Raw genomic sequence first — 16,149 nt, 5'->3', positions numbered from 1 at the left:
TATAAGTAGAGGGGGATCTACAGTTCAAAGAACAGATCTTTGCAAGAGAGGTTTGGGATTACAAAGCTAAGGAGGTGCTGTATATCGGGTCAGAACATGGGTCCATTTAGCTCAGTACTGTCTACACTGACTGGCAGATGCTCTCCAGGTTTTCAGACTTCATGATGGTTGGGGATGATTGGAGTTGTAGTCCAGCCCAAGAGAACCTGAGCTATTGGGGGTGATATAGAAGCGTAATAAAATAAATAACTAAATAAACACATCTGGAGGGCCCCAGTTTGAGGAAGGCTGGGTGATACAATAGATTCCACTTACTTTACGGGGAACCGATTACACAGAGCCACAAATATACTCCTGAGCAAATGGTTGTAACTTTTGATAATGCCAAGGAAATGTTATCTGATGGAGTACCACTTTCCATTGTGCTGTTTATTTTTAGGTGTGAATCTACCAGCAAGCATGCCGCGTCAGACAGGATGGGCGAGCTCAATCATAGAATGACGTCGCAGATAAGACTACGCAAGTTACTAGACCACAGACGTTAGCGCTGCTACCCAGATGAATCTATGTCAATAACTTGTGGGACGTTAACAGGGTATGCAACCCTCCCTCCTGTCTTCACTCCATGTATGAGGGAAATTGTGGGGCTGTTCCAGCTTGTCACAACCTCCAGTGGAGGCTGGTGGTTCCGATGTCAGTGGGGCGGTGCATCTGCTCCGGGTTTCAGTCAGAACCAGTCAGAACTCTAAAGGACACCTTGGAGAGTTCCTTTAGAGTTCTGACTGGTTCTGACCGAAACCCAGAGTGGATTTACTGCCTCACTGACAACGGAGCCACCAGCCTCCACTGACAGCCCCTGTAGCATTGACTTGCCACACCCTGTCCTCTGTGTATTCAGATGCAGTGCGAATAGGCCTCAAGAGCATACAAATATACACGCAAGGGCGGATTTGGGCCCATTGTGATCCCCTTCATGTGTTGCAGCAACACCATAGGGCATGCATGGCAGGCGGAAGACATGGTTTTCATATGTGTTGGCCTTGGGCAGGGCTATACCACATGGCCCCTCCTGTGTTCTTTGAATGCATGAGAGGATTTGCCTGAATCCCTCCCTATTGACAGCATGTAATAATAACAATAACAATAGAGGCACAGGGCTTCCTATTTGCTGCAGGTTCCCGCCCTGATCGCCTGGAGGGAATGCTTAACTTGCCATAGGTGAGTAGCTTTTCACAAATCTAGCATAGTTAGGTACATGAAGATGGGAAAGGATAATTCTACACATGCACGCATGGCAATAAACCAGCCTCGTTAATTGGCACGGCTTTAGAATTAACTGGGCGTTGTCATAAACACATGCTGGGTGACCAGGTGCAAAGGATTGCAAACAGGGTACAATCCTACCCTGGAGTTAGGCCAGATGGATGAAGATAGGATGACTACTTCACACTGCCATAAATCCAAATTATACAAGCAGGACTCGAGAGTAATAGCCCTTGCCTGAACTATATGGGTCAATGGTCTTGACTCACCACGTGGCTGCTTCCTATTGTCCTACAATAGGAACACTTTTGTTATGTTCACAACAGCCCTTTGAGGTTGGTTAGGCTGAGAGGGTGTGACGCAATAAAAGTCTCATGGCTGACTGAGGATTTCAACCTGGATCTCCTGGTCCTAGTCTGATACTCCAACTGAGCCTTCCTCAAACTGGTGCGCTCCGGTATTTCAACTCCCATCAGGCTCAGCCAGCATAGGCAATGGTCAGAAGTGCTGGGACTTGTAGTCCAACTCAGCTGGAGCCTGCCATGTTGGGGAAGGCAGAAATAGGCAATTTCTGGGGTGTGGCTTAGCCAAAATCGGGTGTGGAATGGGTGGTCTTCCAGATGTTGTAGGACTACAACTCCCATGAGCTCCAGAGAGCATGGGCAATGGTCAGGGATGATGGGTGCTGTGACTGAGGAGCATCTGGTGGGCTATACGTCCCCAACTCCTGGTCCGAATCCTATTCTTTCCTAGGGCAAAGTCCCACCTCCCCGAAATTTAAGACAACAGAGCTGTTATAAGTAAATAAAGGGTTAAAACCCCTCCCCTTTTTGCAGTTTCCAATCTCCCCCCCCCCCAACCAGCCCCATGGCTGCTATTTAAAGGGGGGAAACATTCAGCAGCCAAACCCACGCTACAAGTTTAAGGTAAGAGCTTCAAGGCAACTCTGGATGGATCAGCATTTTGAGGCCGAAAACGTGAGGCCGAAAACGAGACAAACAAAGAAATCAACTAGGAGCCTGTGATTAGTCAGTCGCTCGAGCTCCAAAGCTATGCCGTGATTGAAAAGGTATGACAAGGTTAATTGCTGGAAAAAAACAGCTCGAGGTATTTTTGCAGCATGCCGAGGGAGCAAAATAACAACTGGAGAGAATTGAGAAAGCAAAGAAGAGCCCTGTCCGCCTCTCGTAGGAGCCGTGAAGGTTAGCAATAACGGGGAAGGAATGGACTCTCATCAGTGGAAGGGTTCGGGGGCGCTTCGTCAGGATGCTGGAGAAATCCGCAATGGATTCAAATGAGTTTGGGTTTTTACGAATCCAACCTGCAGATTCCACAGCGGACTGGCTTTTTCTGAGTTGTGTGGATCCCACGGAGCTGCAGACTAGATTTTAAACGGGGGGGGGGAGGATTTGCACAAATGTGCATCGGCGCAAGTGAGCATTAGCATACATGCGCCTTTGTAAACAGGAACGAAATTCTCACACATCCTGACAAATAAATCCGATTCTGTCCATGAGCAGACGACGGAACGAAAGACGCCTGACGATCCGTGAATCCCGGACAGAATGGATTTAAGAAAACCAGTACATCCCTAGCTTTTCGTAAGAGCTAGTGACACAGAATCATAGAATTCACAGCTTCCATTTGTCACCGGTTTAATCATAGAATCATAGAATAGTAGGGTTGGAAGGGGCCTACAAGGCCATTGAGTCCAACCCCTCTAATGCCCAGCAGCATCTCCAAATGAAACGATATCAGGTAGCAGAGGCTGAGAAAGACCAACATCAGGGGACCTCGGAGAATTGCTAGTAGTCGGAGTGGACAATGTGAGGCCAGATGGACTGGAATATGGCATTTTCCTGTGTTCCTATGTCTGGGTCACAGTTGCACCAGGGTGCCATTTGCCTAAACTGGTGCTTCGACAGGGATGGTGTATGACACAACTGTCTGGCTGCCCAAGAGGCAGTGCGGTGTAGTGGTTAAAGACAGTGGTGGCACCTTGGAGAGCTCCTTTAGAGTTCTGACTGGTTCTGACTGAAATCTGGAGCAGACTCACCGCCCCACTGACATTGGAGCCCCCAGCCCCACTGGTTAGAGAGCAGCCTATCCCTTACTGGTTCCTTCGAAATGGTTTGTACTACAACTCCCAGAATCCTGAACACTGGCCAGGTCAGCTGTGGCTGATGGGAGTTGAAGTCCAAGACACCTGGAGGTTGCCAGGTAGAGGAAGTCTCAGTTTGAGTATTGGACTGGGTATAGGACTGGGAGACACAGGTTCTGGTCCCCCCTCAGCCATGAAGCTGTCATTGGATCACACCCTCTCAGCCCAACCGACCTCACAAGGTTGTCGTGAGCATAAAATGTCGGCGGAGAGAGGCAAGACCTGTGCAGCGCCTTGAGCTTCTTGGAGGGGAAATGGGGTAAAAATCAATCCATCGATTAACTGCACCCAGAAGCTCTCAGGGCGGTTCTCCAAATAAAGCTTAAAACCAGCGCTGAGCCAAAAATTTCTCCCACATTTCCCCCCCAACCCTTCTCATTCTGTTTGAAAGAAAAGAAACTGCTTTCGAAAAGAAACTCAAAGGTGGAGAAATAGTGGAGAAATTCTCCTGGGTTGGGTTTGGGGTTTGTGGCCTTACCTTACTCATGAGGTGGCCGAGGAGTGTGCGTCTATCATTGTACAATAATTTCTGTGGCAGCCTGCCACCTCCTCAGCTTCCCGCACCTCAGTCAGAGCCATCATGAGGAAGACGTCATGAGGCCATTCCTCCCATGGGCCTTCAGGAAGTGCAGGTGGCCTGGGAGGCTGCAGAGCCATGGACAGATGTGCAATGGAGAGAGAAAGCACACCCGCAGCCCCCTCGGCCGCCTCGCAGTGATTGGGCAAGCTCAAAAACCAAAATAAATTCAGAATTCTGCCTCAGAAAAGCGGAAGCCTCAATACAGTTGAAGCTGTTGGCACCTTCAGAAGCAGTCCAGTAAACCAAAAACTCTTGGGAAAGAAGAAAAAAAAAAATCCCTGTGCCAACAGTGAGCCCTCTCTGTGAGAAACTGCTGGAGAATTTCTCCTTCCCTAGGAGAAATCTGGTGAAAGTGTCCCGTCCCCCCATTTCTCTGCCTGCAAACAGGCTGGGGAATTTCGAGAGGCCCTCTGCGCACAGCTCTACTGAAAACCATGCAATGGGAAAATGTAATGTCAAAACCTAAAAAAAAAAGCTCAAACCCAGAACAGAAATAAAACGAATGCTGGTCACAAAAATACGATCAAGGAATACCGAAATACATTTCCAGGATGGCTGCGGCTCGCCAAAGAGCTCTGTGTGAAGGAGAGAAGTTGTGAACTCTCTCTTCTTAATTGGACAATAGATTTCCAGCCGAAACAAACAAACAGGACACTAAAAATGGACCACTTATCATAAGAGGTCAGTAAGAGATAATTGACCTCCTATAACCGGAGGCATAACCAGGTCTGCTACGCTATTCAGCCAGGAGAGAGTTTCGCTCGGTTGGTTCATGCTTATGAGCCTCTTGCTCAGCAAGGATCAGATAATTTGTTCCTTTTGCCTCATCTATCCATCTACCTCTGACTAATCTGTCCTGAGGGGAGGAAAATGACAGATACTAATAATGAGCCAAGTTTGTAACTAATTCAAAGAAGAAAAAAAAAGATTTAATCTGGCCATCCGTAACGACGGTGTAAAACTTACCCAGTGTTAAATGGTGCCCTCCAGATGGTTTAAACTACAATTCCCATCAGCCTGAGCCAGCATGGCCAATGGTCAGGGATGATGGAAGCTGTAGTCTAAAAATCTAGAAAGCACCAGGTTGGGGAAAGCTGATCCATCCATCCATCCATCCATCCATCCATCCATCCATCCATCCATCTGTCTACCCTCACATACCCCAACCTGGTACACTCCAGATGTTGTATTTGAGACCACAAAAATAGCGTTCAAGATGTCTTGCGAACTCATGATAGTTCGCAATCCACTCTAAGTCAGTGAATCCACTCTAGATGCAGAGTGGATTCACTGACCCACCGACATCAGATGTTGGAGAGCTCCTTTAGAGTTCTAAGTGGTTCTGATTGAAACCCAGAGTGGATTCACTGCCCCACTGACCTTGGATAGCTCCTTCAGAGTTCTGACTGGTTCTGACTGAAACCCAGAGCAGATTCACCACCCCATCAGAACCACCAGCCTCCACTGGGCTGATGGTAGTCTTTACTGGCTCTTACCTCCTGGTTTCTGGTTCGTGGTTTTGCTCAACAGCTGCCTTCAGCTCAACTCTGACACTGTGACTCGACTGGGTGAGGAAGCATCAGTCTGGCTGCCTGTGGGGACCAGGGATTTCTGCCTGCTCCCTGTCCTCCCCACCCACGAATAGTTTCACACCATTTTGTAAAGGAGGATGGGGGACAAATCTCCCCCCAAAGGGTGTGCATTTTTGCAGAGCACCTTGGACAGCTCCTTTAGGGTTCTGGCTGAAACCTGGAGCAGATTCACCGTCCCACTGACATCGGAGCTACCAGCCTCCCCTGCTTGGTCCCAAATGTCTAGGAGCAGGGTGAGGAACTGGTGTCCCTCCAGATGTGGTTGGACTACAAGAGCCATCTGGGGATCTCATTTATTCATTTAGTAAATTTATGTGTCACTTTCCACTGCAAAATCAGTCCTGAAGCGACTTACATAAGACAGGATATCAAAATCCCCCATAATCTATATAACAAAGAAGACAAAGTCAGTACAAACCATAATCAACACAACACAATAATACAAATAAGAAACAGGGGCAATGGAAATATAATCTAAAAGGAACATTCCTGCATTGAGCAGGGGGTTGGACTCGATGGCCTTGTAGGCCCCTTCCAACCCTACTATTCTATGATTCTATGATTATGTATGAGAAATTCGCTCCATTGAAGGCCCCCCCCCCACATTTATCCAATTCACAACTGCTGGACCCAAACATGGACCTGAATGGAATTTGTTGTCAGAAATCTGTACATTTCTGAGATTATGTTGCGTTCCGCTTAAGAAAGCAAACGTGTTTGACAACAGGCACACTTTTGAAAAAAGCACAAAGAAAAGCGCATATAATTCCAAAAAGCGCAGAGAGATGCTTTAGTCGATGGGTGCATGAATCCAAATGCATACATTTGAGAATGTGCAGAACGATGCACATATTAATAAAAGGGTATGAATGTGCATACAGAAGTTTTTTTAAATAATAATCACAAGCTGATGTGGAAATGAGATGGAATTTTATTTTATTACTATTTATTATTACATTTATATCCTGCTTTTTTCCTCTTGCAAGGAGCTCAAGGCGGCTTACATATTCTTCCTCTTCTCCATTTTATCCTCACAACAACCCTGTGAGGGAGGTGAGGCTGAGAGTCAGTGACTGGCCCAAGGCCACCCAGTGTGGGTACAGACTTGAACCTGGATCTCCCAAGTCTAAGCACTACATCACACTGGGATGAGCTTGACACTGAAAACCTGAAAGTTCCATCCATCCCTGATTGCCATCATCCCGGACCATTAGCCATGGTGGCTGGGGCTGATAGGAGGTGGAGTGCAATGACATTTGGTAGGCTAGCGTTGCCCACTCCTGGTTTAGGAGTTTTTAAGTCAAGCTCAACTATCTGAATTGTATTCAGAAACAAACTGGCCATTGGTCTAGAACTTCTGGTGCTGGAGAAATATCCTTGCCATAGCAAAACAGTCAGCATGTTTTCTCATCCCAGGCAATCTGCTCCAAACGTGCAAGCTGAGAAAGCTGATTCAAATCTCAGCTCAGCCACAGCGTCTCTGGACACCGCAGACATGCCCGTCGGACTCCATTTCTCAGTGGCAACATGGAGATAATAATACTGACCTATATTACAGGGTTGCAATGAGGAGTAATGCTAAATGTTGTATTTTAATATTTTAACTTTTGTAAACTGCCCAGAGAGCTTCGGCTATGGAGCGGTATGGAAATGTAGATGACGATGATCATCTATTATTACGCCAGAGAGCCAGGGCAATATAATGGTTACAGAGCACATCAGTCTTTCAACTGAAGAGACGTGGGTTTCAATCTCCACTCAGCCATTATGCTCACTGGCCAGTCATAATCTCACAGCCCAACTGTGAAGGTTTGAGGCCTACAGAGTCAAAGGGAAAAACAAAGGTCAGGCGTAGAATTTTCTGTTTGGAGGGGGTAACCCTGAGAGAAGTAGTTTCATTTCTCTGGCCACGTGTCAGTTTCATTTCTCCACTTAAGTTTCATTTCTTCAGGTCTGAGGCAGTGCTTTCGGTTTTGAAGGAAGAGGGTATACAAAGAGAGTGAGAGAGCCCGGAAGAGCAGAGAAAGACCAGGCTGCAGCTGGAGCAAGCATGAGACAGCCAGAGCCTGAAGTGAGAGTAGAGTCTGAAGAATGAGCAGGGAGAAGCAGCCTAGAAAAGCCTAAGGACAGCAGGGGTAAAGGAACTTGTGTTTTGCAACTTTTATTTTCTTTTAATGCCTTCTGTATCACTCACCTCTATTGTGGAAATGCCTTTAGTTGTGATGTGTTGGCTTTACATCTACTAGTAAACTGCTGTGGTCAAAACCCAAGGGTCTAGAATGGCAGTCACCTCCTGTCTATAGGCTAAACCCCACATTACTGGGAAGGGGGAGATTAAAAGAAGGAAGGTGAGACTCTTAAGGAGGCAAGAGATCCTTAAGGGGTTGCTCAGGGGGTCCTGGTCATAAGGGGAACTTTGACACTAACCTGCATTACAGGGTTGTTGTCAGGATAAAATGTGTATTGTGGGGAGGACAACTCAGAGGAAGGGCAGAAATGTTATCAATAAATTGTTATGAGTACAGTTTAATTGTGATTCCTCACCCTGAGTCCAACAATCCATTTAGACACACTATAAACCCCTATAGGAACAGAACTTGCAATTACAAAGATAACCCATTGTATGTTCTCAAACCCACTACAAAGCAACGATAATGAATTTAGGTACCCAGCAACATTTTATGGACAGAAAGTGGGATGCAGCTACAACACCCCATTTCTCATACTAAGGGTCACTTGCTTGATCTCCCCACATGATTGATCTCCCCCATTATTATATGTTGTGCAAGCCTTTGCACCGTGCTTGCTATTTTATTGGACTACAACTCCCATCATGTCCAGGTGGCTGGGCATGATGGGATTTGTAGCCTAAAACAATGAGGGAGTGCCAGGTTGGGGAAGACCGGATTAAAAAAATAGCAACTTGGTCTGATAAACAGGGATTGCTGGAGTGTCTGGATTTATGTCAGGTTGTCGGGTCAGGGCATTTTTTTCCTCAAACGGATTCACTGTCTAGCCAAGCAAATTCCACATTTTCGTGTCGACATTCCAGCCAAATAGATGTTGGCCGGCTCCCTATGCTACAAGCACAAAGTCCACCGTTCAGTGGTTAAATTGTAACTTCACTTGAGTATATGAGATCAGGGGGGAAATGTGCTTCAATTATTCCCCTCCCTTTTAATATAATAAGACGCAGAGCACTCAGAGAGGAGAGAAACATCGCACTTGATTTAGACCAGCTTATGTTTGGGTGGTATGTTTTACGGACCATGTTCAATGAACAATCTTGATTCCATGTAGAATGAGAACCAGACAGGAGTTTCCAAACAACTTCAGGACTTTTCTCCGTTTTCCACCCTTACAGTCAACGGCTCAGCTGAGGCATCGTTACAACAATGTAGTCCATACTGTTCCGCATATAAAGCGGCCTTATGAATTAGTCTTCAGAAGTACTGCACTTAAATCTCCCTCACCACAAAAAAACCCTTTACCACCCTGTTTGCAAGCTGAGAAATTTGGGGCAGGGGATTTAGACTATGGGGTGGACGTTGAACAGAGCCAAAGCATTTGCCACACTTGAAATGAGTAGCGTTTATGGTGGCCGCAAAGCTTCTTTATTACTACTAATTCTTACTGTAATTACCATTCATTTATGGCACCTTATAGGGTACAAGAGGGCAGGTCCCTGTCCTGAGGACCTTATGATCTAAAATTTGACACAGGGATAGGAAATGGCAAAAGGGAAAGAAATGGAGGCTGGGGTAAACAGGGAGAGAAACTGAATTTGTTTCAGTTACATGTACGTCATCTTCGTTATAGGATTTCCTTGTAGTAGGGCATGGGTGGCGACCATCGATCCTCACAAGAACCTTGTAAAGTAGGGCTAGGCAGAGAAATAGTGGCTGGCCCAAGGTCACTCAATGAGTGTGGGATTTCACACAGTGGAAAACCAGATGTCTCCTTGGGAAGCCCACAAGGGTCTATCTAGTCCAGCATTCGGTTCACATAGTGGCCAACCAGCTGCCCAAGGGAAACCCACAAGCAGGACATGAGTGCAACAGCCCATACTCCCCAGCAACTGGTGTACATAGGCATACTGCCTCTGATACTGGAGGTAGCATATAGCCTTCAGGACCAGTAGCCATTGATAGCCTTATCTTCCATTAATTTGTCTAATCCCCTTTTAAAGCCATCCAAATTGGTGGCCATCACTATGCCTTGTGGTAGCGAATTCCACAGTATGACTATGTGCTGTGGGAAGAAGTCTGTCCTTTTATCTGTCCTGAATCTCCCATCACTCAGCTTCATGGGATGACCCCTCCGGGTTCTAGTATTAGGAGAGAGGGAGAATTATGCCTGGTGTGGAGAAAATGGACAGGGAGACATTTTCCTCCCACTCTCCTAATACTACAACCCAATGGGGTCATCCCACAAAGCTGATAGGTGGGAGATTCAGGACAGATAAAAGGAAGGGCTTCTTCACACAGCACAGAGTTAAACTATGAAATTTGCTACCCCAAAATGCAGCGATGGCCACCAATTTGGATGCTTTTAAAAGGGGGTTGGACAAATTCCTGGAGAAGGCTATCAATGGCTACCAATTCCAATGGCTATGTGCCATCAATAGCTAGCAATGGCTCCTAGTCATGAAGGCTCTATGCTGCCTCCACTATCAGAGGCAGGATGCCTACATACAGCGGTTGCTGGGGAACATGGGTGGGAGGGTGCTTTTGCGCTCATGTCCTGCTTGGGGGTTTGCCGTGGGCAACTGGTTGGCAGCTGTGTTAACAGAATGCTGGACTAGATGGACCCTTGGTCTGATCCAGCAGGGCTCTTCTTACGTTCTTATGAGAAAAACATATTTCTGTCCACTTTCTCCACATCATACATCATTTTATACACCTCTTGTCTGTGTTTAGCTCCCTGCTTAGCCAGGAACTCACTGGGTAGCCATAAGGAAGACATTCACTGACAGCTTCTGTTTCCCCACCTGTAAAATGGGACTATTAAGATGGCTCTTGAGAGGACAGATCAACTAATTACTGTAATCACTGAGCTGGCGTTATGGAAGAATGCACATTTTGTCCATGTCACATGTGGTCTGTTTTAAACTGGAGAGTGGGGCTGAGCCCAGGAAACAGCTCACCCGCCTATACACACCAGTGCAGACTGACACATATGCTTGAGCTCTCATGTGCCTGCACAGCAAAGGCCACACATCTCTCCCTTTTCTGCAGACATGCAGGCATCTCCTTCCCAGCTTGGTTGGATGCTTGCAGAGCTAAGTAGCACAACCTTTGACCATCAAAATCTCATATCTGGTTGAGATGGACCAGAGATGGGGATGGCCTAGATCATAGAGCCAGCGTGGTGTAGTGGCGAGAGTGTTGGACTGTGAGTCGGGAGATCCGGGTTCTAGTCCCCACTCGGCCGTGGAAGCTCACTGGGTGACTTTGGGCCAGTCACAGACTCTCAGCCCAACCCACCTCACAGGGTTGTTGTTGTGAGGCTAAAATGGAGAGAAGGAGGATAATGTATGTATGTATGTATATATTTATTTATTAAATTTATTAATCGCCCATCTGGCTGGTCACCCAGCCACTCTGGGCGATGTACAACACACCATAAAACAATTTAAAACAATAAAATTCTACCATAATTTTTTTTTTAAAATACCCTAACCCACCCCAAATGCCTGCCTGAACAACCACGTTTTTAATGCACGACGGAAGCTCATTACAGAGGGGGCATGACGGAGTTCCCTGGGGAGGGAGTTCCACAGAGTGGGGGCCACCACAGAAAAGGCCCTCTCCCTCGTCCCCACCAGTCTAGCTGTCCTGGCTGATGGGACAGAGAGAAGGCCTCCTTGAGCTCCTTAAGGAGGATAATAGGCGGGAGATAAATGTATTAAATAAATAAATAAATAAATAAATAAATAAAGAAAGAAAGAAAGAAAGAAAGAAAGAAAGAAACCTTATTCTGGTTTGCACGACATGACAACCCATGGTGGGTCATCACCCTTGTTTGCTTCAGAGTGGCTTGTTGTGATGTCCAGCCCTGGCATGGTGGCTTCAGTATGGTTTGTTAACCACACACAAGCTGTGGCGGTGGCTTGTCTTGACGTGCAAACCCAGCATGAAGGTTTGTGCGTGGTTTGTGCCAAAAGGCTACAGAGTCGCTTGGCAAGAGCAGCAGGAAACCTGGCTGCTTCGCGATCTCGCTAGGTATATGTCAGGCTCGCAACACCTATGTGCCCAATTGTGATTGGCGCTCGCGCTGCACAAATGGGTGAGTTGTGCAAATTGGGCAGCGATGGACTGTGAAATTTGCGCATTTTTCCTAATTTGGGGATCATTTTTTTTTTTTACTTTCTGGAATTATATACAAATTCAGTCATACGAAAATACAGAAAAAGACCCCAGAACCCCCCCCCCCCAATATCCATCTCCCCATAGGCTAAAACATGAAAATACGGATTTGGGGGGGAGGGATTTGCGCTTTAACCTCCTCCCCCATTTGGGGGCGATTTCCACAAACTCACATTAACTCATGGACATTCGTTAATGCAAATTAGCACAAGTACGCATTTGCGCTACTGCAAATTGGCGAAAATAGAACTACATTCTTGGACAAATCCCCCGATTCCGTTCACAAGCAGTTTTCCGTTCACGAAAAACACCTGACAATCTATGAAACACAAAATCTGTACATCCCCGGTTTTGCTCTGAAAAAAATAGTTGTGCCTTGAAGGCCACTGGGATACGTGCCAGGAGTGGCGGGGGGGGGAGGACCAAGGGGGGAAATACACCATGGAAAACCAAGGAGCGCCTGATCAGCTTATGGCAGCAGAGTGGCTTAGGGCTGGATTAAACATGACACCGTGGTTTGTTTTCAGGTGGCTTATCATGACGTGTGAACTTGCCCACCGAGTCAGCCCGCTGGTCCAATTAGCCCAGCATTGTCAACACTGACTGGCAGTGACTTTCCAGGGTTGCAGGCTAGATGTTTTTCTAGCCCTACCTGGAGGTGCAAACCAGGGGTTGCACCACTGAGCTCTGGTGCTTAATGCATCAGAGTTTCTGGAAGTTAGAAAACGTTGCAGAAGGAAGTAGCAGCTGATTTGGCTTGAGGTAAACCACCCACTGATCTCACCTGCTCTCAACATGTACCTGCTGGACAATTATGTTGCTGTTTTCCTGCTAACTCCTCCATTGATGTGGGCCGCAGACCCGCACAAAACAAGAACACACCACCTCAGCAAATGTTTTTCCTATCCACATTGCCAGCCGCTCCCAATCCACTGCGCTGAAGGCACAAGACGCCGAGAAAATCTGGAAGACCAACACCAATTAAAACTCAAGCTGCCATCAGGCTCCTTGGAATCAAAGCGGTTGACGAGAGGAAGATTCGTTAACAATTATCTCATGTGTGCAGCACCCATCTGCCACTCCCAGCCTGTCAAATCCCAGCCATCGCCAGTCTTCCAAACCCATCGGTGTTTGGAGCTCAACATGTTAGCAATGCCGCAACCCCATCCCCCTGACAGCTATCATTTCGGAGGCTTATGCCAGGGACGGCCTCTGCTCCAACTTACACCACCACCCCCGGCATGGAAGAAAACCGATCTTGCCCCGTAGCTCTTCAGTTTGGCTTTTTCCTGGTTCTACCAAGGGTCTGGCCTCTTAGACATCTTGGCGAGTTTAAAACCTGTTGGTAAGGTGGTAAAGCCTTGCAAGCTCTGCGGCCCACGCAGCCTCCTGTTCCTCATTGAGGCTTTTCTGACATATGCAGCCCCCTCCCCTCAACTGCCAGCCAGCAATCGACACCAGTAAATTCATTCCAGCTCAAACAGCCTCAGCGTGCCATAATAACCCCAGCAAAAAGAAAGGCCTGAGACAGCTCGGCTATTTTCAGACAGGTAAACATGGACGCAAAGTCTCTCTACGTACCAGGTTTGTTCTCTTCGCTCTCCGATTTCATGCTGGGGAGATTTGGGGGGGAGGTTTGCACTGGAGGGCTGGAAGAAGCTGCTCTCTCTTACTTATTCTTTCTTTCTCTTTCTCTCTCTCTGTCTTTCTCTCTCCCGTCCTTCTGACTCCTCCCTATCCAACCAGGAAATGCAGTTTGCACTACCTGAATGACTTGGAACCTGACCCTGTTGCAGGTTGCTGAATTTGCTGGCACGCTCTCACGGCAGAGAAGGAGGCGTGCCTGTGTAGCTGGCTCACCTGCTCAGCTGAGCCTCCAATCCCAGCATTTCAAGGTGCACCAAAGGGATTTCTGGACTTGGCTCTATACCAAAGCTGTTTGGTCATCTACAAGGCAAGGTCAGGAGAGATACCGAAGGCCCACGCAGGGCACTATAACAAAGAAAAGGGAACAGGGAGAATGTGGGCATGGGAAGCTTTTCCTTTGGTGAGGAGCCCATGTTCCTTCCCAAACGCGACGTCACAGGGTGGAGACAGGTCATGGCTCAGGATACGAGCACCTGCTTTGCACCCAGATGGGTTCAGATTCACTCCCTGCCATCTGTGGGTGAAATGATTTTGGGTAGCTGGTCTGGGGAGGGCCTCTTTCTGCTTGAGACCTGCTCAAAGTCCTGGCAATCTTTTCCCAGTCTGAATAGATGGCATGGTCAACATGCCTGACAAGGCACCTGTACCAGGTTGATGCCTTATACTGAGTCAGACGGTTGGTCCATTTAGCTCAATATTGCCTACACCAGCCTTCTTCAGCTTGGGGTCCTCCAGAAGTCTTGGACTTCAACTCCCATCACCCTCAGCTGGAATGGCCACTGGTCAGGAATGCTGGGAGTTACAGTCCAAAACATCTGGAGGGCATAAGGTTGGGGAAGGTGGTCTTGCACAGACTGGCAGAGATGGATAACCAGGGTTTCCGATGGGCTTTTTTCCCAGCCCTACCTGGAGTTGCCGGGCCCTGAATCTGGGACTGTTGGGACTCAAGGCAGGCGCTCTACCCCTGAACTCCACCTTTTCCCCAAAAGGAAATAATAGCTTCCACAGATGTCTCCAAAGTGGTGTTGAACAGTTAGGAAATAATAATACATGTTTTTCCTGTCAAAGGAACCTAGGAAGCTGCCTTATGCTGAACAAAACCATTGGTCCATCCAGAGCAGTATTGCCAACGCTGACTGGTAATGGCTCTCCAGGGTTTCAGGCAGGATTCTTTCCTGGCTCTGCTTGGGAGGTAGAATCTATGGCCCTTTCTTCCTATAACTCAGAGTAAACCATCCAACATACATGCCACATATGAGGTTATGTTATTATCATACAAAGCCCTAAACAACTCAGGACAAGGACACCTAGCACACCGCCTTCCCTTCTACATACCCAGATTGTCAGAGGAGGCCCCGCTGGTCATTCTGAAACGAACTGAATGCCGCCATGCAATACCCCAACGGTGGGCCTTCTCGGTGGTGGCACCACCCTTTGGAAAACCCTCCCCAGTACAATTCGGGAGGCAGGAAATGTGCCATCTTTCAAATGCCTTCTGAAAATGCATCTTTCAAACACATCTTTCAGATGCATCTTTCAAACGCATCTTTTCAAGCACCTCCTAAAAACGCAGCTTTTCACCCAGGCCTTCCCTGGGTTGTAAACTGCTGTTGGGCTTTACTTTGGTTTTACATAGTACTTTTAAAGTCTTATATTAAGTTTTACCGTGTTATGTTTTATGGTTTTAATTGTTGAGAACTGCCCAGGGAGCCTAAGCTGTTGGGCAGTATATAAATGTAATAAATACATACATACATACATACATAAATTGCACTTCTTCATCCAGGCTTTCCCCAGGTTGTAATTAAATTAATCATGCCACCCCATCTAACTATGCCTTGTATTGCTTTTATTGTAATTGAAATGGTTTTTAATGTTGTATTTTTTAATGTAGTGTTTTAAATGTGATTGTAGTATTTATGTGTAAACTGCTTAGGATTTTATTATATTTAGGGGTCTATGAATATCACAAATAACCAAACAAACATTCTACAGGGGAAAACAGGACACACATGCAAGAAACACCCCAATTATCAGACAAAATATCATTGCCCTATTCTCCCCCCGTTTGCCCCCAATTATACAGCGCTGAAGGCTTTGCACTGAATTTATTTATTTATTTATTACATGTATATCCCGCCATTTTTCCTCTTGCCAGGAACCCAAGGCGGCTTACATTATCCTCCTCCTCCTCTCCATTTTATCCTCACAACAACAACCCTGTGAGGTGGGTTGGGCTGAGAGTCTGTGACTGGCCCAAAGTCACCCAGTGAGCTTCCATGGCCGAGTGGGGACTAGAACCCAGATCTCCCGACTCCCAGTCCAACATTCTCGCTACTATACCACACTGCCTCTTATTATATGTAGGGATGTATGAAAATCAGTTACCTTTCGGGGATTATGCTGACGATGCGGGGGGAGGCGTTCCGTCCCTCCCCCCGGAATACTCGCTGGGGGGGGAGACGCTCCGTTCCTCCCCCCCCGGAATCCTGGCCGGCTGGCTGTGCTCCGCAGTTATTCTGCAGAGCCGCCAGCTGG

The 16,149-nt window shown here is 47.2% G+C and overlaps 1 protein-coding gene across 4 annotated transcripts in view; it reads right to left on the bottom strand.

Moving 5' to 3' along the window:
* KAZN (kazrin, periplakin interacting protein) overlaps nucleotides 1-16,149 on the bottom strand; it is a 372,012-nt gene that overhangs the window by 122,607 nt on the left and 233,256 nt on the right. For 2 of the 4 annotated variants that reach the window (XR_014786070.1, XM_084822280.1), the window contains exon 1: nucleotides 13,546-13,695. The exons of 1 other annotated variant lie outside the window; for it this stretch is intronic. Coding sequence is in view for 2 of the 3 variants with exons in the window: in XM_084822280.1 (XP_084678406.1) it covers nucleotides 13,546-13,576 (31 nt within the window). In the remaining variant the exon portion in view is untranslated. Of the gene's footprint in view, nucleotides 1-12,748; nucleotides 12,928-13,545; nucleotides 13,696-16,149 lie in introns of those variants that run through there. One more of the 4 variants, XM_084822281.1, reaches the window with a different exon arrangement.

Source organism: Heloderma suspectum, chromosome 15 (assembly GCF_057233095.1).
Source record: "Heloderma suspectum isolate Gila_16-S chromosome 15, 16-S_ref, whole genome shotgun sequence".
NCBI lineage: Eukaryota > Metazoa > Chordata > Lepidosauria > Squamata > Helodermatidae > Heloderma > Heloderma suspectum.
The sequence above is the reverse complement of the archived record's forward strand: the minus strand, read 5'-3'. Positions and strand labels throughout refer to the sequence as shown.